The sequence below is a fragment of the Mobula hypostoma genome, chromosome 1 (assembly GCF_963921235.1).
Source record: "Mobula hypostoma chromosome 1, sMobHyp1.1, whole genome shotgun sequence".
Lineage (NCBI taxonomy): Eukaryota > Metazoa > Chordata > Chondrichthyes > Myliobatiformes > Myliobatidae > Mobula > Mobula hypostoma.
The window spans coordinates 38,220,177-38,243,293 of NC_086097.1; the positions used below are offsets into that span (position 1 = coordinate 38,220,177).

Here is a 23,117-nt window from a genome sequence, read left to right on the forward strand (position 1 = left end):
AGGACGCAGAATGCTACCTTAAGGCTGTCAACGAATTTCCCAAAACTACATTTTTATAACACAATAAAGCTGAATACATGAGCAAAAGGACCTAAGGGTGACATTGATTAACGTAAAAATCTCTCTAAGATACATAAGGACCACATGGCCAAAGTCTCACATTATCACCAACCAACGGCTGGAGTATATTCTAGTTTCGAGCAAGGAGTTGCAAATGTATATACCGAGACTCTTCTTCAGGACTGAGAAGGAGAAAGATGCTAGAATAAAAAGTGGGGGGAGGGGAAGAATAGTTGGAAGATGATAGGTGAAGCCAGTTGGGTGGGAAAGGTCAAGGTCTAGAGAAGAAGGAATCTGATAGGAGAGCAGAGTGGACCATAGGAGAAAGGGAAGGAGGAGAGGACCCACCCAGGGGAAAGTGATAGGCAGGTGAGAAGAGGTACAAGGTCAGAATGCGGAATAGAGGAAGGGGGTGGAATTTTTTTTAACTAGAGGGAGAAATCAATATTCATGCCATCAGGTTGGAGCCTACTCAGACAGAATATAAGGTGTTGCTCCACCGCCCTGAAGGAGGCCTCATCTTGTCACAAGAGGAGTCCATGGGGCGACATGTTGCAATTGGAATTAACATGTTTGGCCACCAGGAAGTTCCACTTATGGCAGATGGAACAGGTATGCTCGACAAAACATTTCAGAATTATTGAAAATCCCAAAAATGACATTTATCAACTTGAAGATACTTAGTAGAATGCTTGACAGCAAATGGCATCAGTGCATATGATTTCACAGAGACAAGGCTAACCTCAGACACCCTGGATATGATTATCATACCAGAGGGCTTTTCAATTTACTGGACAGAGCAGACTGCTGAATCGGAGAAGGCAAAAGCTGGGGTCTGTATTTCTTTATAAACTCTTTGTGATGCTCAGACACAGCAGTCTGTCACACTCTTGTTCCCCTGACATGGAACATCTAAAGATTAAATGCCAACCATTCTACTTATCAAGAGAGTTTTCCTCCGTGATCCTGACCACAGTTTACTTATCACTAAAGGCCAATGTTAAACAAGCACTCAATGTATTGAGTATGGCGATCAGCAAACAAAAACGACCTGCTCCAATGCCATTTAAATCAATGCTGAGGACTTCAATCAGGCTTGTTTGAAGAAACCTCCACCCAGTTATCATCAAAGTGTCACCTGTAACACAACCTGAACCACTCAAGGACTGTAATGCTACAATTACAAATGCCTACCATTCAATTCCTAGACTGCATTTCAGAAAATCTGATCACCTGGTTGTCCTCCTCCTACCTGCATACAGGCAGAAGCTAAAAAAGCAAGACTCCAGAGGTAAGGACAACAAAGGGGTGGTTGCAGTAGGCAGAAGAACAACTATGGGATTGCTTTGAATTGGTGGACTGGGCTTTGTTCAAGGACTCAGAGAATCTGTACGAATATGCCACAGCTCTCACAGACTTTATAAAAACAGTCGTAGATGAGTGTGATCCCACAAAATCATTCAGTCTTCCTCAACCATGATGAACTATGAGATCCACAATCTGCTGAGGACCAGATTAGTGGCATTCAGATCTGGCGACCAAATAAACACAGGAAGTCCAGGTATGACCTCTGGAAAGCCATTTTATATGGAAAGTGGCAATCCAAACCAAACTTCACTCACTAAAGGATGTTCGGATGATCGTCTCTCCACAAAATCATTCAGTGTGTTCCTTAGAGGACCATGACTCCTGATGAACAATGAGATCCATAATCTGCTGGCGGCCAGGTCAATGGTGTTCTGGTCTGGTGACCAAGTAAGATACAAGTGGTCCAGGTACAATCTCCAGAAAGCCATCTCATATATGAAGTGACAATTTGAGCACTGAATGATGCACGACAGCTGTGGCAGGGCTTGAATGCTATCACCTCCTACAAAGTGAAACCAAGCAACACAGGTGATGACAAGGTTTTGTTCCCAGATGAGTTCAATCCATTTAATGCTCGCTTTGACCATCAAAACACAGAGGCACCTTCATGAACCCCCACATCCCCTGATGACCATATCATTTCAGTTTCTGAGGCCAAGGTATGAGTTTCCTTCAGGAGGGTGAACAAATAAGGGTGAGCTTCGAACAGAGCTCAATCAGAAAGATCTGAAGCCTGAGAAGACAATTGAGTAGAAAAGGCAGCAATTCACAGCATTAACCAATGGAGCTTTGAGCAATGTTTGGGATTGATTGGCAAGAACAGATTAAAGAAAGACAGGGCAAGTGGAGCGGCCATTGTTGGAGTGGTCAGAGCTAGAGTGCGGATTTTGAGGCTTCAGCTCTTCAGGTTTCAGTAGGAGAATGCAAAAAAAGCTGTAGGTATAAGGTTCAACCTCCTCCCTTCCCCACAATTTATTGTTCTTCTTTCTTTATACTTGCTCAGTTAGAACAATAGAGGGACCAGGCAGGATAGTGGAATGCTGCTCTTGTGTGAAATGGGAAGGCAGGGAAACCTCCAGTGTCCCTGTTGACACTGCTGCATGTCTCAAGTTTCTAAAAAACCACCTGGATGTTCTACAATGCTTCTGGGACAATGTTCTATGGACAGATGAGACAAATATATATTGTTATGTTTGGAAGAAAAAGGGCACCGCACACTAACACCAAAACCTCATCCCAACTGTGAAGCATGGTGGAAGGAGCATCATGGTTTGGGGCTGCTTTGCTTCCTCAGGGCCTGAACAGCTTGCAATTGTCCAGGGAACAATGAATTCAAAATTGTATCAAGTCATTTTACTGGAGAATGTCAGGGTAGTAGTCTGTCAGCTGAAGCTTAATAGGAGTTGGCTAATGCAACAAGACAATGATCTGAAAGACAAGAGTATATCAATAGAATGGATAAAAAAGAAGAAAATTCATGTCTTGGAACGGCTACATCAAGGTCCTGACCTTAGCCCTATAGGAATGTTGTGGAAGGACCTGAAGCAAGCAGTTCATGCAAGGGAGCCCACTGACATCCCACAGTTGAAGCAGTTTTGTAAGGAGGAATGGCCTAAAATTCCTCCAAGCCGACGTGCAGGACTGATCAACAGTTAAGGAAAACATTTGGACATTTAGTTAGTTATTGCTGTACTGTGGGGGGGGGGCAGGGGGGGGCGGTGTCACACCAGTTACTGAAAGCAAAGGTCCACATACTTTTTCCAAAAAATACATGTAATATTTCTCAATGAAAAAATGCACAAGTATTATGTTTTTGTGTTATTTATTTAATTGGATTCTCTTCATCTAGTTTTAGGACTTATATGAAGATCTGATCACATTTTAGGTCATTTCTATGGAAAAATAGAGAAAATTCGACAGGGTTCAAAAACTTCCTAGCACCACTCGGCCCGAAACATTGACTGAACATTTCTCCATAGATGCTGCCTGGCCTGCTGAGATCCTCCAGCATTTTGTGTGTGTTGCTTGGATTTCCAACATCGGCAGATTTTCTCATTTGCCACTGGATAGAGAGGTAGCTACACCCAAGCTGCAGGATACAGGAAGCTGGGTGACAGTCAGCAAGGGGAAAGGGATTAAGGAGCCAGTGCAGAATACCCCTGTGGCTATCCCCTCAACAACAGGTATATCACTTTGGATGCTGTTGTGACGGAGGGGAGGTGGGTGGGAGATGGCAGGACGACCCAGCAGAGGAAAATCACAGCAGTCAAGTCTCTGGCACCTGAGTCTGACATTACGATTCAGAAGAGAAGGTGGGAGAAGAGTCGAGCTGTGGTGATGCAGGATTCGTTAGTTAGGGGAACAGAAAGGCAGGTCTGTAGACAAGAACAAGATTCCCGGATGGTATGTTGTCTCCCGGGCGCCAGGGTCCAGGACATCTCAGATTGAGTCCTCAGTATTCATAAGTGAGAGGGTGAACAGAGTCATAGTCCACGTAGGTGCCAATGACATGGGTAGGATGAGTGACGAGGTTCTGCGAGGGGAGTTCAGGGAGTTAGGTGCTAAGTCAAAGGGCAGGACCTCCAGAGTTGTGACCTCAGAATTGCCAATTGTGTCACTTGCTAGTGAGCCAGAAATAGGAAGATTATACAACTTAACACATGGCTAAGGAATTGGTGTAAGAGGTAGGGCGTAAGATTTTTGGACCATTGGATCCTCTTCCAGTGAAGGTGGGTCTTGTTAAAACTAGAGTTGCAAGGGGAATGGGAGGTTGAGAGGTTGTGGACAGATGTTGTTAAGACCACAGACAGGAACCAAAAAGTTGATCAAGGTGTAACTAATGTCCTGACGTGAATATATTTCAATGCAAGAAGTATCACAGAAAAGGCAGATGAGCTCAGGCATAGATCAACACCTGGAATTATGAGATTGTAGCCATTAGTAAGACCTTGGTTGCAGGAGGGGGAGGACCAGCAGCTCAATATTCCGGGGTTCAGATGCAACAGAGTGGGAGGGACTAAAGGAGGAAGGGTGGCATTAATAGTCAGGGAAAATGTCACAGCAGTGCTCAGTCAGGACAGACTGGAGAACTCGTCTATTGAGGTGTTATGGGTGGAACTGAGAAATAAGAAAGGTATGACCATGTTAACGGGGCTATATTACAGACCACCCAACAGTCCGAGGGATTTAGAGGAACAAATTTGCAGAGAGATCACAGACAGCTGCAAGAAGCATAAGGTTGTTATGGTAGGTGATTTTAACTTTCCACATATTGACTGGGACTCTCAAACTGTAAAAGGACTAGATAGTATAGAATTTGTCAAATATATTCGGGAAAGTTTCCTTAATCAGTATATAGAAGTCCCAACATGAGACTGTGCGATACTTGATCTACTATTAGGGAATGAGACAGAGCAAGTGACAGAGGTTTGCGTAGGGGAACACTTTGCATCTCAGAATCAGAATCAGCTTTATTATCATGGCATGTGACATGAAATTTGTTAACTTAGCAGCAGCAGTTCAATGCAATACATAATCTAGCAGAGAGAAAAAAATAAAATAAAAAATAATAATAAACAAACAAGTAAATCAATTACATATGTTGAATAGAATAAAAAATGTGCAAAAACAGTAATACGGTATATAAAAAAAAAGTGAGGTAGTGTTCAAAACTTCAATGTCCATTTAGCAATCAGATGGCAGGGGGGAAGAAGCTGTTCCTGAATCGCTGAGTGTGTGCCTTCAGGCTTTCGTACCTGCTTCCTGATGGTAACTGTGAGAAAAGGGAATGCTCTGGGTGCTGGAGGTCCTTAATAATGGACACTGTCTTTCTGAAAAACCGCTCCCTGAAGACGTCCTGGGTTCTTTGTCGGCTAGTGCTCAAGATGGAGCTGACTAGATTTACAACCTTCCGCAGCTTCTTTCGGTCCTGTACTGTAGCCCCTCCACACCAGACAGTGATGCAGCCTGTCAAAATGCTCTCCACAGTACAACTATAAAAGTTTTTGAGTGTATTTGTTGACATGCTTAATCTCTTCAAACTCCTAATAAAGTATAGCTGCTGTCTTGCCTTCTTTATAACTACATCAATATGTTGGGACCAGATTAGATCCTCAGAGATCTTGACACCCAGGAACTTGAAGCTGCTCACTCTCTCCACTTCTGATCCCTCTATGAGGATCCCTCTCATGATCACAATGCCATTAATCAAAGGAGGTATGCAAAAAGATAGGTCTGGTCCATGGGTTGAGATTCTAAATTGGAGAAAGGCCAATTTTGAGGGCATCAGAAAGGATCTGGCAAGTGTGGATTCTGAGTGGCTCTTTTCTGGCAAAAGTGTACTTGGAAAGTGGGAGGCCTTCAAAAGTGAAATTTTGAGAATACAAAGCTAATAAATGCCTGTCAGAATAAAAAGTAAAGAAAACAGGTGTAGGGAACCTTCATTTTCAAGCGGTATTGAGGTCCTGGTTAAGAAAACAAAGGAGGTGCACAGAAACTATAGGAACAAATGGGGTGCTTATAGAGTATAAGAAATGCAAGAGAACATTGGGAGGTCTAAAAGAAGGCATGAGGTTGCCCTAGCAGACAAGGTGAAGGAGTATCCTAAGGGATTCTACAGATATTAAGAGCAAGAGGATTGCAAGAGACAAAATTGATCCTCTGGAAGATCAGAAAGATAATCTATGTGCAGAGCCAAAAGAGATGGGGGAGATTTTAAATAAATTTTTTGCATCTTTATTTATTTAAGAGATGGACACAGTCTATAGACGTGAGGCATCATCTTCATGGACCCTATACGGATTACAGAGGTGGTGGTGTTTGCTGTTCTGAAGCAAATAAGGGTGGATAAATCCCCAGGGACTGACAAGGTGTTCCCTCGGACCCTGCGGGAGACAAATTGCCAGGGCCCTAGCAGAGATACTTAATTTCTCCATAGCGACAGGTGAGGTACCAGAGGATTGGAGGATAGCCAATGTTGTTCTCAAGAAATTATCTGCTGGTGAGCCTGACATCAGTAGTGGGAAAGTTATTGGAAGGTATTCTGAGAGACCGGATATATAAGTATTTGGATAGACATGGACTGATTAAGGATAGTCAGCATGGCTTCGTGCCTGGTAGGTCATGTCTAACTAATCCTGTCCAGTATTCGAGTAAGTTATCAGGAAAGTTGATGAAGGCAAGGCAGTGGATGTTATCTACATAGCCTTTAGTAAGGCACTTGACAAGGTCCCACATGGGAGGTTGGTCAAGAAGGTTCAGTCACTCAGTATTCAAGATGAGTTAATAAATTGGTCTAGAAATTCGCTTTGTGGGAGAGGCCAGAAAGTAGTAGTAGATGGTTGCCTCTCCAACTGGAGGCCTGTAACCAGTGGCGTGCCGCAGAAATCGGTGTTGGGTCTGTTGTTGTTTGTCATCTATATCGATGATCTGGATGATAATGTGGTTAACTGGATCAGCAAATTTGCAGATGATACTGAGATGGGGGTGTAGTGGATGGTGAGGAATGCTATCATAGATTGCAGCAGGATCTAGTCCAGCTGGAAAAATGGCAGATGGAATTTAATGCAGACAAGTGTGAGGTGATGCACTTTGGTAGGACCAACCAGGATAGGTCTTACAGAGTGAACGGTAGGTCACTGAGGAGTGTGGTAGAACAAAGGGATCTGGTCCATAACTTATTGAAAGTGGCATCACTGGTAAATGGAGTCGCAAAGAAAGCATTTGGTACATTGGCCTTCATAAATCACTTTATAGGAGATGGAATGTTATGCTGAAGTTGTACAAAACACTGGTGAGTCCTAATTTGGAGTATTGTGTGCAGTTCTGGCCTCCTACCTCCAGGAAAGATGTAAATAAGGTTGAAGGAGTACAGAGAAAATTTACAAAGATGTTGCTAGGTCTGGAGTTATAAGGAAAGATTGAATAGGTTAGGTCTTTATTCCTTGAACCGTAGAAGATTGAGAGGACATTTGATAGAGGTATACAAAATTATGAGGGGTATAGATAGGGTAAATGCAAGCAGGCTTTTTCTACTGAAGTTGGGTGGGACTCCAACCAGAGGCCATGAGTTAAGGGTGAAAGAAAAAATGTTTAAGGGAAACACGAAGGGAAACTTCTTTACTCAGAGGGTTGTGAGAGTATGGAACGAGCTGCTAGCACAAGCGGTGCATGCAAGCTCGACTTCAACATTAAACAGAAGTTTAGATAGTAGGGAATGGAGGGCTACGGTCCCTGTGCTGGTTGATGGGAGTGGGCAAAATGGTTCAGAATGGACTAGATGGGCCAAAGGGCCTGGTTCTGCACTGTACTTTCCTATAATTCTATGGAAAGTATCCTGCCCAGATTTGGTACCTGGCTGAGTCCTAAAGACCTGTACTAATCAACTGGCGGGAGTGTTTACTGTTATCTTTAACCTTTCACTTTGGCCGCCTGGGATACCCATCTGCTTCAAGCAAGTTTCAATTATAAGGGTGCCTAAAAAGAATGTGGTAACCTGTCTCAATGACTGTCATTCAGTAGCACTTGCATCCATTGTGATTAAGTGCTTTGAGAGGATAATGATGAAACACATTAACTTCTGCCTGTGAAACAACTTGGATCTGTTTCAATTTGCTGACTGTCACAACAGGTCAACTGCAGATGCCATTTCATTGGCTCTTTACTCAAACCTAGAACATCTGGAGAGTGAAGATGCATACATCAGTGTGCTCCTCATTAACTGCAGCTCAGTATTCAATACCATCATTTCTCCAAAACGAATATATAAGCTCCAAGACCAAGGCCTCAACACCTTCTTGTGCAACTGGATCCTTGACCAGTTGGTTCAGGTTAGCAACAAAACTTCCTCCGCAATTACCATCAGCGCAGGTGCACCATAAGGCTGTGTGCTTAGCCCCTGTTCTCCTCAGTTTATACTTATGACTTTGAAGCTAAGCACAGCTCCAATGCCATATTTAAGTTTGCTGACAACACCGCTTTCGTTGGCCGAATCAAAGGTGGTGATAGATCGGCAAGACCAAGGATCTGATTATTGACTACAGGAGGAGGAAACCAGAGGTCTATGAGCCAGTCATCATTGGAGGATCAGAAACTTCAAATTCCTCAGTTTTTGAGGATCTGTCCTGCAACCAGCACCTAAGTGTCATTACAAGGAAAGCATGGCAGCACCTCTGCTTTCTTAGAAGTTTGCTAAGATTTGATATGTCATTTGGCACGGTGGCATTATGGTAGCACACCGCTTTACTGTACCAGTGACCCAGGTTCAACTCCAGCCACTGCCTGTAAGGAATTTTTGTACATTCTCCCTGTGACCGCAAGGGTTTCCTCAGGGTGCTCCAGTTTTCTCTCATAATCCAAAGACCTAGCGGTTGGTAGGTTAATTTGTAAATTGTCCCATGATTAGGTTAGGACCTCATTAAAAAAGTAAAAACTTCAACAAAATTATATAATGTGTGGTGAGAAGCATATTGACTGGTTGTATCACAGCCTGGTTTGGATACACGAATGCCCCTAAATAGAAATACAGACAAATAATAGTGGATATTACCCAGTCCATCATGGATAAAGCCCTCCCCACCATTGAGCACCTCTACATGGAGCACAATTGCAGGAAAGCAACATCTGTCTTCAAGAAGTCCCACCTTCCAGGCCTTATTGCTGCTGTCACCAAGAAGGGGGTACAGAAGCCTCAAGACCCACAGTTTCAGGTTCAGTAACAGTTATTACCTGTCAACCATCAGGCTCTTGAAACAGTGGGCAAGATTTCACTGACCTTCATGCACCCCGTCACTGAACTGTTCCCACAATCTTTGGATTCACTTTCAATGACTCGTCAATATTCTCAATATTTATTGCTCTCTTTGTATTTACAGTTTGTAATCTTTTGCACATTGGTGTTTGTCCGTCTTGTTGGGTGCAGTCTTTCATTGATTCTATAGTGTTTCTTTGTATTGATTCTGAATGCCTGCAAGAAAATGAATCTCAGGGTTGTATATGATGACATATACTGTCTGTATAGTGCCTTTCAAAAGTATTTCACCCCCCCCCCGGTAATTTTCATGGATTTAATTTGACTTTTTTAACACTGATCAACAGAAAAAGATTTCTGTGTCAAAGTGAAAACAGATCTCTATAAAGTGACCTAAATGAATTACATATACAAAACAAAGTAATCAATTGCGTAAGTATTCATCCCCATAATAATTTTCATAAATTATTTTCAGATATTTCAACAAACAGTATTAATTGCTATGTCATGAGAATAAAGATATATCTGTTTTGTAACATTTATCAATAATTTTGGGATTAGTTTAAAATTTTAGTTTTCTTGCAGTATTCTCTCTATAAATGCTAGAGTTGTAGAGTTAAGACCTTTTGGTCCACCATGTCTGTGCATACCTCTTTTAAAGTTCAAAGCAAATTTATTATCAAATTACAGTTCCTATAAAAAGTATTCACCCCCCCCGCCGGTAGTTTTCATGTTTTATTGTTGTACATAATTGAATCACCACTGATTTAATTTTTTTTTAAAACACTGATCAGCGGAAAAAGACACTATCGCGTCAACGTGAAAACAGATCCCGACAAAGTGACTTAAGTTAATTACAAATATAAAGCACAAAATAATTGATCGCATAAGTATTCATCCCCTTTAATATGACACCCCAAATCATCACCGGTGCAGCCAAATGGTTTTAGAAGTCACATAATTAGTTAAATGGAGATCTGTTTTTGGAGACCTGTGTGCAGTCAAGGTGTTTCAATTGAATGTAGTAAAACCACACCTGTATCTGGAGGGTCCAACTGCTGGTGAGTCAGTATCCTGGCAAAAACTACACCATGAAGACAAAAGAACATTCCAAGCAAATCTGTGAAAAGGTTATTGAAAAGCACAATCAAAGGATACAAGAAAATATCCAAGTTACTGAATATCCCTTGGAGTACAGTTAAGTCAATCATCAAGAAATGGAAAGAATATGGCACAGCTGTAAGTTTGCCTAGAGCAGGCCACCCTCAAAAACTGAGTGACTGTGCAAGAGGAGGACTAGTGAGGGAGGCCACCAAGATTCAGTGGCTGAAATGGGAAGGACTGTGCATGCAACAGTTGCCTGGGTGCTTCACCAATCACAGCTTTATAGGAGAGTGGCAAAGAGAAAGGTACTGTAGAAAAAAACAACTCACATGAAATCTCAGCTAGAGTTTGCCAGAAGGCATGTGGGAGACTTTGAAGTCAGCTGGAAGAAGGTTCTATGCTCTGATGAAACCAAAATTGAGCTTTTTGGCCATCAGAGTAAATGCTATGTTTGGCATAAGCCAAACATTGCACACCATTTAAAAAAAAACATACCTACCATAAAGCAAAGTGGTGGCTCAATCATGCTATGGGGATGCTTCACTGCAGCAGGCCCTGGAAGACTTGTGAAGGTAGAGGGTAAAATGAATACAGCAAAATACAGAGAGATCCTGGAGGAAACCCTGATACAGTCTGCAAGAGAACTGCAACTTGGGAGAAGATTTGTTTATCAGCCAAACAACGACGCCAAGCATAAAGCCAAACCTACACCAGAATAGCTTAAAAACAAATTTAATGTCCTGGAATGTCCAAGTCAGAGCCCAGATCTCAATCCAATTGAGAATTTGTGGCTGGACTTGAAAAGGGCTGTTCACTCACGATCCCCATGCAATCTGACAGAGCTCGAGCAGATTCATAAAGAGGAATGGGGAAAATTTGCAGTGTCCAGATATGCAAAGCTGATAGAGACCTATCCACACAGACTCAAGGCTGTAATTGCTGCCAAAGGTGCATCTACTAAATACTGACTTGAAGGGGGCAAGTAATTATGCTATCAATCATTTTGTGTTTAATAATTGTCATAAATTTATACCAATTTGTAGAAATTTGTTTTCCCTTTGACACCAAAGATAATTTTCTGTTGATCAGTGTCAAAAAAAGCCAAATTAAATCCACTGTGATTCAATGTTGTAAAACAATAAAGCATGAAAACTTCCAAGGAAGGTGAATACTTTTTTATAGGCACTATGAGTCAAACTTCCTAACATCAGCCCTAAACCTTTCATTATATAGAAACTTTACTATTGTTGTATTGCTGATACCTACATCCATGTAATATTCTAGATTTTCTTTTACTACCTAACATTTCTCAAAGGTAACTCCCAAATGGTTCTTTGTGAGGTTGAAGCCCAGACTTCCTTCCAGTAATTTCTTAAAGCTCATTTTCCACTCAACAATCACTTTATTTGTTTCATTAACCCCTTATTAAACATAACTCCACTATTCCCCTGCATCTCTTCCAATTTCCACACTGTTACTTCATGCTCATTGGGGAATTACCTGTAATCCTACTCCCATTTCTTATCTTCATGCAACACTTCAAAAGAAGTGGCTATGTCTTCTGCTGCCAAGCCACCAAGCTCAAGAATCCCATCTTTTAATTTCTTAATTTCTTTTCCTTCCTCTATTTCACTCATTTAGAAACCACCACAGCCCAACACTCCGAACAAGCTTTCAGCTTCCTGAGAGATGTGGCCTGATACCTTTCTGTACAAATTGGTGCTAAATTTGTTCCCTAACAATTCAAAAATCAGTCAAAAGTCAAAGTAAAATTTATTATCAGAGTACATACATGTCACCACGTACAACCCTGAGATTATTTTTCCTTGAACCCCTTTTGGGTATCCTGCTACAAAAGATGCCACAAATTTTCTCTTCCCTTTTAAAAAAAACACTGTTGAAAGATGTCAATGGTCTACAATGGTGAGTGTTTAAAATCTAATTTCTCTAATCTCCTTTAGCTAAATTATTCCTCATACCTCTGAAATCTGAAATTAGTTTAGAACTCCAATTTCCAACTTCAGCGTGTTACCCTAAAGCTCACTGTACCATTCTATTAAACCACCAATTACTTCTCCATCATTCCCATTCCAAAGGATCACTGACTATGAGATTATGAATTAACCCTGTCTCAATACATTGAAATAATCCAATATTCCCATTTTCTTATGAGATATTATCAGGAAATTCTCCTGAACACAATATACCAAATGATTTTCCAGAATTCTTATGCCAACTTTATCAAGGTATCTAAAACATCATGGTGCTCTAGAAGAACATTTCCCACCAATTCTATAGAGAAAATGCCAGGAACACTACGAATCCAACAACACACAAAACGCTGGAGGAACTCAGGAGGCCAGGCAGCATCTATGGAAAAAAAAAGTAAGTCAATGTTTTGGGCCGAGACCTTTCGGCAGGAATGGAGAAAAAGAAGGTGAGTAGATTGAAAAGGTTGGGGGAGTGGGGGGGGGGAAGAAGAGAAACAAAAGGTGATAGGCGAAACTGGGGGGGAGGAGGGATAAAGATAAGAGCTGGGAAGGTGATTGGTGAAAGAGATACAGGGCTGGAGAAGGGAGTGTCCGATAGGAGACAATAGAAGGCCATGGAAGAAAGGAAAGGGAGAAGGAGCACCAGAGGGAGGCGATGGGTGGGCAAGGAGATAAAGTGAGAGAGGGAAAAGGAGATGGGGAATGGTGAAGGGGGGAGGGTCTTTACCATAAGTTCTAAAAATTGATGTTCATGCCATCCGGTTGGAGGATACCCAGATGGAATACAAGGTTTGTTCCTCCAACCTGAGTGATATTTCAATGCTTCAAGTCAATAACCTTAATCATAACATTGTTCTTTTCTGGTGAGTGTTGTAGAATTTTTCTCCTTTTTGCTCAATCTTCCAGGATCTGAAGTTTATTTTTAGTAAAAAAAATGCTTTGATTAGATACCAATTACTGTTCTTCAACAATGTTATATGAAATTAGCCAACTATATCTACTTTAACAAATCAATTTATTGTAGATTTAGTCTGACTTTTAAAAACATTGCCCTGTCTATAAACTGAAAATAACACAGCCTTAACCTAAAAACTATACTTCCAAAGTTCATAGTCAATATAGTTAACTGCCTGTAAAAAGGCATGGCAAATCACCCAGTTCAGGGCAATTAGAAATAAGCATTTTCTCTTTGTTTTGTCCTTTTCAAGAAATGCCAACAGCCTGTGAATAAATAAATTAAAACATATTTTCATCTTTTCAAGATTGCCTCTTTATTCAGAAATTAGGCATTGAATTGACAATACTCAACAATTCCATGACTTTCAAGTTCAGCAGAGGAATAAAATTCAAGTCATTCCATTCATTACCCTAACCAATTGCCATGTAATGACTGTATACTTACATTAAGTGATTTATTAAGAAAAACATTTTAATAACTTATGAAATACAACATAGTACAAGTGAGAATTAAACATACAAAGGAATAAATTGGAGAAATAATTGATTTCTAAAAGTTATAAAATTTGAGTAACTGACCTTTAACAAAATAATTACTTGCACAAAGTATAATGTTTAAATTAGTAACTAACCCAGTTTAAATTAGATAATTTTTGATTTGAGGATGTTATCGTTACTTCGCAAAGGAACAGCAGCACCGTGTAAGCATAACATGACCGCTTCATAAGTGACAATTGATACGTGTTACTTAACAGAACAACGGTAGTGTGTATACTACTTAGAAGGCGAATGAAGGATAGAAATTTATAGTCTGATCGTCCATTTGTAAGGAGACGTCTGTAAAAAGTTCTGAGATTCTTGTATAAAACGACATATCGTTGTATTTCAAATAATTACTACGCAGGAAACACTTGACATTCCTGAATGTTAATCGATCAGCTGTACTTGCGCGCAATTTTCGAAATATCGATTACAGAAACAGAAAATATTCTTTGCTGTGAATTATAAAGCAATCCTGAATCACAACAAACGGTGGTCTCTCTCTACCTGGTCATACGCGTTTTCCTCCAGGAGCTGCGTACAGATATCAGCGCACAACTGGAACTTCCGCCTCCTGAAATAACTCCAGGCCAAGAACATGGGATCCATATCCAAACCCATCTTAATCCGACAGAATCGCTACCTCAGACAGCGGGACCGAATGGCGGCCGGTGCGTTCCTGCCGTCACTCCCAGCAACGCATCCTTGGGTCTTCACAGCTGCCATGGTGTCCCCGCAACCGCCTGACAAACAAGCAAAGAGTAAGTGCAGTGCCATTCGTGAGAAAATATGGTCATCGTGATAAATCACGCGATAACTTACCCCTTTTGCTTCATAATTATATCTCAGTCGTTGGCAACAAAAGAAACATAGCCATGCTTACGACCTTCAACTGCTTTTGTTTGCTGCCAATCATCCTGTCAAGAAACAATGATCATTCATTAACCTAAGCTGTACACATTTGCACGATGTATTTTAAAATAAATATCAACAAAAATGTAATATTATCGATTAGTAGCACAATTGTTCAAGTAATATTACTTTCAAGCATCAATGTTAAGATACGTTTTATAAATAGCCATGGTTATATAACGACCGGAGGAACTATCTTTCAGCATCACCGTGTTCTTTTCCAATATACAGTATTTTGTGGTAATTTAGGGTTAATATGATGTTTTAGCAACGAAAGAAAATAAATCATGTATGTTATAAGTTTTGCATATGCTGGAAGTCCACACACACACACACACACCTCTGAAGGAACTCAGCAGATTAGGTAACATCTTTGGAAATGAATAAACAGTTGACGTTTCAAGCCGCGACCCTTCTTCAGGACTGGATGTAGAAATATTACTTCTGGGTTCAAATGCACGAATGCAAATTGTAAGCTTTTAAAATGTTAAACAGATTCTTCAACAGCTAATGACAACAAAAGGCAAAAATAGCAAAGTCAAACTAGAAATCTGAAATGGGAACGGTGAAAACATTAAAGAAATTGACTCCAGAGGAAACGGCATTAACACCCTGAACACGAGAAAGTCTGCAGGTGCTGGAAATCCAATGCAACACACATACAAAATGCTGTAGGAACTCAGCAAGTCAGGCAGCATCTATGGAAATGAATCGAGAGTCGACGTTCCCTTAGCCTGAACTAGGCTATAAATATCAAAAGTCGACCTTTTCTCCGAAATATTATAGTCCAACAGGCTACTTTCGATTTTCGGAATTTTCTCACTTAGCTTCAGATTTCAAGATCCATAATGATTGCCATATCATAAGTTAAACGCTGTGCTAATAGTCAAATCCTATTTCCTACAACCTCCCGCCTTACTTTACGAATGGCAAGCGACACACGCAGCCGAATGCATGATGTCAAGGATGATTGACACAACGGTTCAAGTCCCCATTGGTCAAGAGCGACGTCCGTCTGACGGGCGCTGAGCCTCCGTGTGGGCCGGCCCAGGCGGGCGCGCAGGCGCGGAGGGTGGAGGTGTTAAAGCGGTTCGCTCACCTGTGGACGCCGGGGGTTTGTAGTTGTGTTGGACGGAGGGCTGGCGGCACGCGGCTCTCGGTGTTTGCGGGCGTGGGGAAGAAATGCATGACAGCTGTTGAATACCGCTGTAGTCAGCTCGGTGCAGACTGCGAGCGAGGGAAGGAGAGAGGACGGCCAAGGTTGGGAAGAGGAGATCATCGTGTGCCGAGTTGAGGACAGCGCTTTGCTTTGGGAGTGGGAGGTGCCCGATATGGCCGATGGAGCGGCACCCAATTGTCATCTACGGCTGGAGTGGGTCTACGGCTACCGGGGACACCAGTGCCGAAACAACCTCTACTATACTGCTTCCAAGGAAATCGTTTATTTCGTTGCAGGTGTTGGGGTGGTTTATAACACACGGGAGCATAAACAAAAATTCTTTCTGGGTCATAACGATGATGTAATCAGGTATTTTACTTTTATTTTAAAATTACAGTTAAACACCGAGGTCAATCTCTTATTAAATAAATGTCGTTTATCTTGATAATGCGCGCTGGTTGCTCCCGGTTCCCGTTATTTGGTTGTATGTATTGGTAGGTGAAATGCGCCCTTGAGTCTAAATCTGGCAAGTTACTTTCGGCAAAAAAAATAACGCTTCATACACGCTCAGAATTCAAGTTGACTCGTATTTGAAACCAAACAGAATGTTAATACTCCGCTTCCTCCTTAATCTTATGAAAGTGATCGGAAAGAAGTCTTTAATAAAGGCACGGTGTAATTTAATGTCAGCTGAAATATTTTATTTGGATTTCCCCCATTCCGCATAAATACAACTAATTTGAATGAAGTTATACAAATTAAAAGGGCACAGTTTTGCGATTATTCGCTGCAATTATTGAAACAAAATGAGAACATCGCAATCGATTGAATAGTTTGGTCCATATTGCAAATGAAGATTATCGTAAGGCCTATAAAACATTCAAACTTATTGCTGGGTGTTTCAAGTGATTAGAACCTATATTTAAGCTCTAGCGTGTATGTATTTTGTAACATTTTTATGTCTATGGATAGCGAGAGTTTATTTTAAACATGTGGAATTGAAATCATTAAGTTAAAGAAAACCTTCACTGGAACGGTAACCAATAGTAAAGAAAACCTTTGCTTTAACGCAAGCTGTTAGCTGAACATCAGGTGATGCTGTTTTATACATGCGGGTGGTTTGTATTACTGGAGCGTTTCAGAACCCGAACCGCGGAACCCAAACCTTTGTTTAATAAATGAGTGTACTGCATTTCCTCCTGAAGCTGTAGTGTGGTTAGACAGAAAATTTACGACATGTATAATTGATCGGATTTTTCTTTTAAATTCTGTGGTGCGTGGATATCTTTGTGTGAAAGGTTGGTTCGGAATCCCAATTATAAAGGTTGAATCATAAACAACAGATGGACTGCCATTTACTGTGAAGGGTTTATCCGTTCAAATCGTTTCTGGAAAAAAAATTTTGGATAGATGATGAATAATGTTTGTGATGTTTTGAGTATCATTGAAAATCTATTTCTTATTATAATTGTATAAAAGTATGAACTTCCAGGCAAACTATCTAATCAGTATTAGTACATCCTGGCTTAATTTATTAAATTAATTTTGGGCATAAGAAACAGATGGCATGGATATGAACGGGCAGGCTAAAGACAGGTAAATTACAAGGGTGTAATTTTATCTGAAGGATATAAATGCCATACTGAATTATGTAATTGAAGCTTGAAGAGGATGAAATCACCAAATCACCTTGATACCTAGCCTACCTTTTTGAACTTGGTTCTGCCATTAATTTTGAATTTTTTTTGAAAGTTCTACGTCTATTATTGCCCCACCCCTTTGCAAATGCCTGTCAAACCAATTGCCACCTTAATACTGGTTAATTATGAGGATTGGATAAGGTAGGCATAGAAAATGTTTCTGCTGTGGGGAATCCAAAAGAATGTTTTGATCCAAGGTTCTTTTAGAAGTTAGGCAAGAAGCATAAAACTTGCTGCTTCATAATCATTTTATCAAGAGCTGATAGAACCGGAAAGTTGACCGTGCTGGAGATCCATTAGTGAAGAGAAAGTTAAGATTTAAGGACTTAAAAAGATTAAACTGACAGTGCTTTGTGTTTGGCTGTTTTGTAACAATAGAGATGAGAACAATTTCATTCAAATCATAGATGAGAACTAACTAATGAAATAGCACTTATTCAATACTGCAGGATAAAGAAGCTTCCAGAGCTTTGCAGAATTATATTTTGTATGACCACTTGAGGCATATTAAACTTGTGTACACGTATAAGAATTGCCTAAAATATAAGCAGATAATTGTTAAACTGCAAAGTAAATATTCAATTAAATCTAATTCTTATCTAAGAATTAAATGGACAGATCCAACACAACTTTCTGCAGCTTCTTCCAATCCTGTGCAGTTGCCCCTCCATTCCAGGCAGTTAGGATGTTCTCCATAGTACACGTGTAAAAAGTTTAGTGTCTCCGGTGATATACCAAGTATCCTCAATCTGCTAATAAAATATAGACACTGCCGTGCCTTCTTTGTAATTGCATCAGTATGTTGGGCCCAGGATAGATCTTCAGAGATGTTGATACCCAAGAACTTGAAACTGCTCATCCTTGCCACTGCTGATCCCTCAATGAGAATTGGTGTGTGCTCCCTTACTTCCCCTTCCTGAAGTCCAAAATCAATTCCTTGGTCTTACTGACCTTGAGTGCAAGGTTGTTGTTGCGACACCACTCAGGCAGATGATCTGTCTTGCTCCTGTACAATTCCTCATCACCATCTGAAATTCTGCCAATAATAGGTCTGTCATCAATAAATATATAGAGGGTTCTGTCATCAGTAAATATATAGATGGTATTGGAGCTATGCCTAGCCACATAGTCGTGGCTGCAGAGAGAATAGAGTAGTGGGTTAAGTTGGCAACCTTGATATGCACCAGTGTTGATTGTCAGCAAGGAGGAAATGTTATTTTTGATCCACACTGACTCTAATCTCCTTGTGAGGAAGTCTGGGATCTGGTTGCTGAGAAAGGTATGGAGGCCCACGTTTTGGAGCTTGTTGATTAGAACTGAGGATATGATTGTGTTGAACCTGAGATGTAATCAATAAACAGCAGCCTGATGTAAGTGTTGTTATTGTCCAGGTGATCGAAGTCTGAGTGGTGATCCAGTGAGATTGCACCTTTTTTAGACCTATTGAGATGATAATCAAGTTGCATGGGTCCTGGTCCTTGGGCAGGAGTTGATTCTAGCCATGACCAACCTCTCAAAGCACTTCATAATAGATGTGAGTGCAACTGGGAGATAGTCATTGAGGCATCTCACCCTGCTCTTCTTGGGCACTGGTATGATTGTTGCCCTTTTGAAGGAGGTTGGAAGCACCAACTGCAGCAGTGAGAGAGGGAGTGACTTTGAACACTCCCACCAACTGGTTGGCACAGTTTTTCAGTGCCCTACCAGGTACATCATTAGGACCTGACACCTTACGAGGGTTCACCCTCTTGAAAGATGTTCTGATGTCAACCTCTGTGTGTGTGTGTGTGTGTGTGTGTGTGTGTGTGTGTGTGTGTGAGATCGTGATCGATCAATCAATCAATCAATCACCGGGTCATCAGATGCTACGGGGATTCACACAAGTGTAGTTTTATTTTCTCTTTCAAAGCATGCATAAAAGGTGTTGAACTCATCTGGGAGTAAAGCATCTCTCCCATTCATGATGTTAGGTTTCACTTTGTGAGAAGTAATGGCCTGCAAACCCTGCTAGAGCTGATGCAACCAATTCTCTCTCTAACTTCAACTAGAATTGATTTTTCACTCTTAAAATAGCCTTTTGTAGGTCGTACTTGGACTTTTTGTATAGTTCTGGATCACAAGTCTTGAATGCCTTGTTGACATACCAAATCTCTTCAAACTCCAAATGAAGTATAGCTGCTGTCTTGCCATTTTTATAACTGCATCAATATGTTGGGACCAGGTTACATCCTCAGAGATCTTGACACCCAGGAACTTGAAACTGCTCACTCTCTCCACTTCTGATCCCTCTGAGGATTGGTATGTGTTCCTTCGTCTTGCCCTTCCTGAAGTCCACAATCAGCTGTTTTGTCTTTCTGACGCTGAGTGCCAGGTTGTTGCTGGGGCACCACTCCACTATAAATCTGAAGACTACAAATCTCCTGTTTCATCTGTGTCTTTTGATTTGGGTATATCCAGTATGTTCTTGAAGATACACACTTATCCACACAAGTCTTGATGAAATTGGTGACAACTGTGGCATATTAATTCAGTTTTGAAGATGAATCCCTGAATATTGTCCAGTCCACAGACTCAATGCAGTCCTGTAAATGCTTCTCCACCTCCCTTGCCACTGTTGCTGCAGTTTTTAGTCTCTGCCTTTACACGCATCCAGTCCCATCTGCCTGCATTTGTAGTTCTCAAGATGATGTGTGATTTGGAGGACGTTCTCATGCACCTGGTGCTCTAGTCCTTGGCAGTCGAGTTCACAGGGTTTTTGAGATGCTGTGCACTTAATCTTAATGAGCAACTTCAAAGTATTTTATAAATTGTATATGTTGCATTTCTGATGTGCCACAGGGGAAAGGAATCAATATAAAGTGAGTTGCTTTGTTTAGGAGAGAGTTTCTTGAGTACTAGAGTTGGCCTCTCTTAATGAAGTGTGGAGTACTGTCTCAGACTTGTTTTTTTGACAACAATAATTTGGAGAATTGGGAAATTAACGACTGGATGCAGAACCTTCATTTTCTTATAGCCAAGTATTTATATGGCTGGTCAGCAATGGCCCAGAATCTTAGTGTGATAACCAGTTGATTGTAAATGAATGTTAAATTAGTTCGGCCTTGCTGCATGCAGGCATTGTTTCATTTTCTAAAGATTCGCAAAGTTAGTCGACTATTGTGCTATAATCATTAAGTTCAAAGTAAATTTATTATTGAAGTACATGTGTCACCATGTACAACCCTGAGATTTGTTTTCTTGTGGGAATACTCAATAAATTCATAATAGAATAATAACCATAAACAGAACCAGTGAAAGACGGCACAAACCTGAGTGTTCAACCAGTGTGCAAAAGGCAACAAATTTTGTAAATACGAAAAGAAAGAAATAATAATAAACAAATAATAAATATTAAAACCATGAGATGAAGAGTCCTTGAAAGTGAGTCCACAGTTTGTGGGAACATTTAAGTGATGGGGCAAGTGAACTTATCCCCCTTGGTTCAAGAGCTTGATGGTTGAGGGGTAATACTTGTTCCTGAACCTGGTGATGAGGGTCTTGGGCCTTGTACCCGCTTCCTGATGGCGGCAGCAAGAAAGGAGCTTGACCTGGGAGGTGGGGGTCCCTGATAATGGATGCTACCTTTCTGTGACAACACTCCATCTAGATGTGCAATGGTGGGGAGAGCTTTACCCGTGATGGACTGGGCCACATTCAGTATGTTTTGTAGGATTTTTGGTTCAAGGACATTAGTGTTTCCATACCAGTCTGTGATGCAACTAGTCATTATACTCTCCACTATACGTTTGCAGAGGTTTGTTGAAGTTTTAGATGTCATGCTGAATCTTTGCAAACTTGTAAGGAAGTAGAGGTACTGTCATGCTTTCTTTGTAATTGTACTTATGTGCTGTGTCCAGGACAAGTCCTCCAAAATGACAACACCAAAGAATTAAGTTGCTGACACTCTCCACCTCTGTGCCTCTGATGAGGACTGGCTCATGGATCTCTGGTTTCATCCTGAAGTCAATAATCAGCTCCTTGGTCTCGCTGGCATTGAGTAAGAAAATTGTTATGGTACCACTCAGCCAGATTTTCAATCTCCCCACTATATGCTGATATGCCTATGACAGTGGTGTAATCAGCAAACTTGAATATGGCAATGGAGCCGTTCTTAGCCACGCATTCAATATCTCACTTCTGAATATACGAAAGGAATGTTATTAATGTAACAATTAAAATAGTTGCATCTATGATGAAGCCCTGAAGAACTTGTGTAGCCACAGACATGACTGGTTTGAGAGTGCAAATCTTTATAACCAAGATGTCTGGTTCCAGCTGTTTTGTAATATTTCCTGTAATGAATAAAATTTAACTAAAGACTGGTCTTTGTGATCACAGAAGAGTTGGGAAGACACTATAGATGCTCACAAGTGCTTCAGTCTTGCCTTTGGCAATTAAGAACTGCCACGGTCTTTGAAAAAGGTGACATAATGATAGTCATAAAGGATTTCAAGATGCAACTAGATTGGGAAAATCTGATTGGGGCTGGATCTCAGAAGAAGGAATTTGCAGAATGCCTATGAAGTGTTATTTTAAAGAGCAAGTTGTGGTTGAACTCACTAGGGGAAAGGCAATTCTGGATTGGGTCTTGTGAAATAAACCAGATACAATGAGGAGCTTGAGGTAAAGGAACCCATAGGAGGCAATGGTTGCAATATGATAGCATTTACCCTGCAGTTTGAGAGGGAGAAGTTAAAGTTAGATTTATCAGTATTACAATGGAGTAAATGTAATTAGAGTTGTGAAAAAGGAGCTGGCCAAAGTTGATTGGAAGGGGACACGAGCAGGGATGATGGCAGAACAGCAGTGGCTGGAGTTTCTGGGATCAATTTGGAAGGTGCAAGCTTGATACATCCCAATGATTAAGTATCCTAAAGGGAGGATGGTGCCACCATAGCTGACAAGGGAAGTCCAAGATAGCAGAAAAGCAAATGAGAAGGCATATAATATAACAAAAATTAGTAAGAAGTTTTTAAAAACCAACGGAGGCAGATTTTAAAAAAGCCAAAAGAGGAAAAAATGGAATGTGAAAGTACGTAAGCTAACCAATAATAGAGCAAAAATGTTTTTCAGATGAGTAAAAGAGTGGAAAATGACGCTGGAGGGGTAGTAATAAGGGCAAAGAAATGGTGGATGAACCTAAAGAGTATTTTGCATCAGTCTTTACTGTGGAAGACAGTAGCAGTATGCAAGAAATTAGAGAGTCAGTAGGCAGAAGTATAGGGAGTTGCTACTAATAAGGAGAAGGTGCTTGGGAAACTGAAAGATCTGAAGTTAGATAAGCCACTTGGACCAGATGGTATCGGAAGAGATTGTGAGGGCATTAGTAATTGTCTTCCAAGAATCACTTGATTCTGGAGAATTGGAAGATTTCAAATGTCCCTCCCTCCTTTTTTAAAAAGAAGGGAAATTATAGGCCAGGCAGCCTGACTACAGTGCTTGGGAAGATGTGGGGGTGTACTATTAAGGATGAGGTTTTGGGGTACTTGGAGGTGTATGATAAAATAGGTCCAAGTCAACATGGGCTCCATAAGGGGAAA

General features: G+C 40.9%; 2 protein-coding genes across 5 annotated transcripts in view; one reads left to right on the top strand and one right to left on the bottom strand.

Annotated features, from left to right (window-relative positions):
- The window catches only part of ttc8 (tetratricopeptide repeat domain 8), a 37,923-nt gene extending 22,339 nt beyond the window's left edge, over nucleotides 1-15,584 (bottom strand). Inside the window, exons 1-4 of one of the 2 annotated variants that reach the window (XM_063062131.1) lie at nucleotides 15,020-15,584; nucleotides 14,590-14,684; nucleotides 14,252-14,510; nucleotides 803-812 (exon numbers count right to left, since the gene is read on the bottom strand). In XM_063062131.1, coding sequence (XP_062918201.1) covers nucleotides 803-812; nucleotides 14,252-14,388 — 147 coding nt within the window. In that variant the 5' untranslated portion in view covers nucleotides 14,389-14,510; nucleotides 14,590-14,684; nucleotides 15,020-15,584. The remainder of the gene's footprint in view (nucleotides 1-802; nucleotides 813-14,251; nucleotides 14,511-14,589; nucleotides 14,685-15,019) is intronic. The other variant, XM_063061959.1, reaches the window with a different exon arrangement.
- A 215-nt stretch (nucleotides 15,585-15,799) lies between these two features.
- The window catches only part of LOC134345709 (echinoderm microtubule-associated protein-like 5), a 188,807-nt gene continuing 181,489 nt past the window's right edge, over nucleotides 15,800-23,117 (top strand). For all 3 annotated transcript variants that reach the window (XR_010017752.1, XM_063046827.1, XM_063046813.1), the window contains exon 1: nucleotides 15,800-16,207. Coding sequence is in view for 2 of the 3 variants with exons in the window: in XM_063046827.1 (XP_062902897.1) it covers nucleotides 16,011-16,207 (197 nt within the window). In the remaining variant the exon portion in view is untranslated. The remainder of the gene's footprint in view (nucleotides 16,208-23,117) is intronic.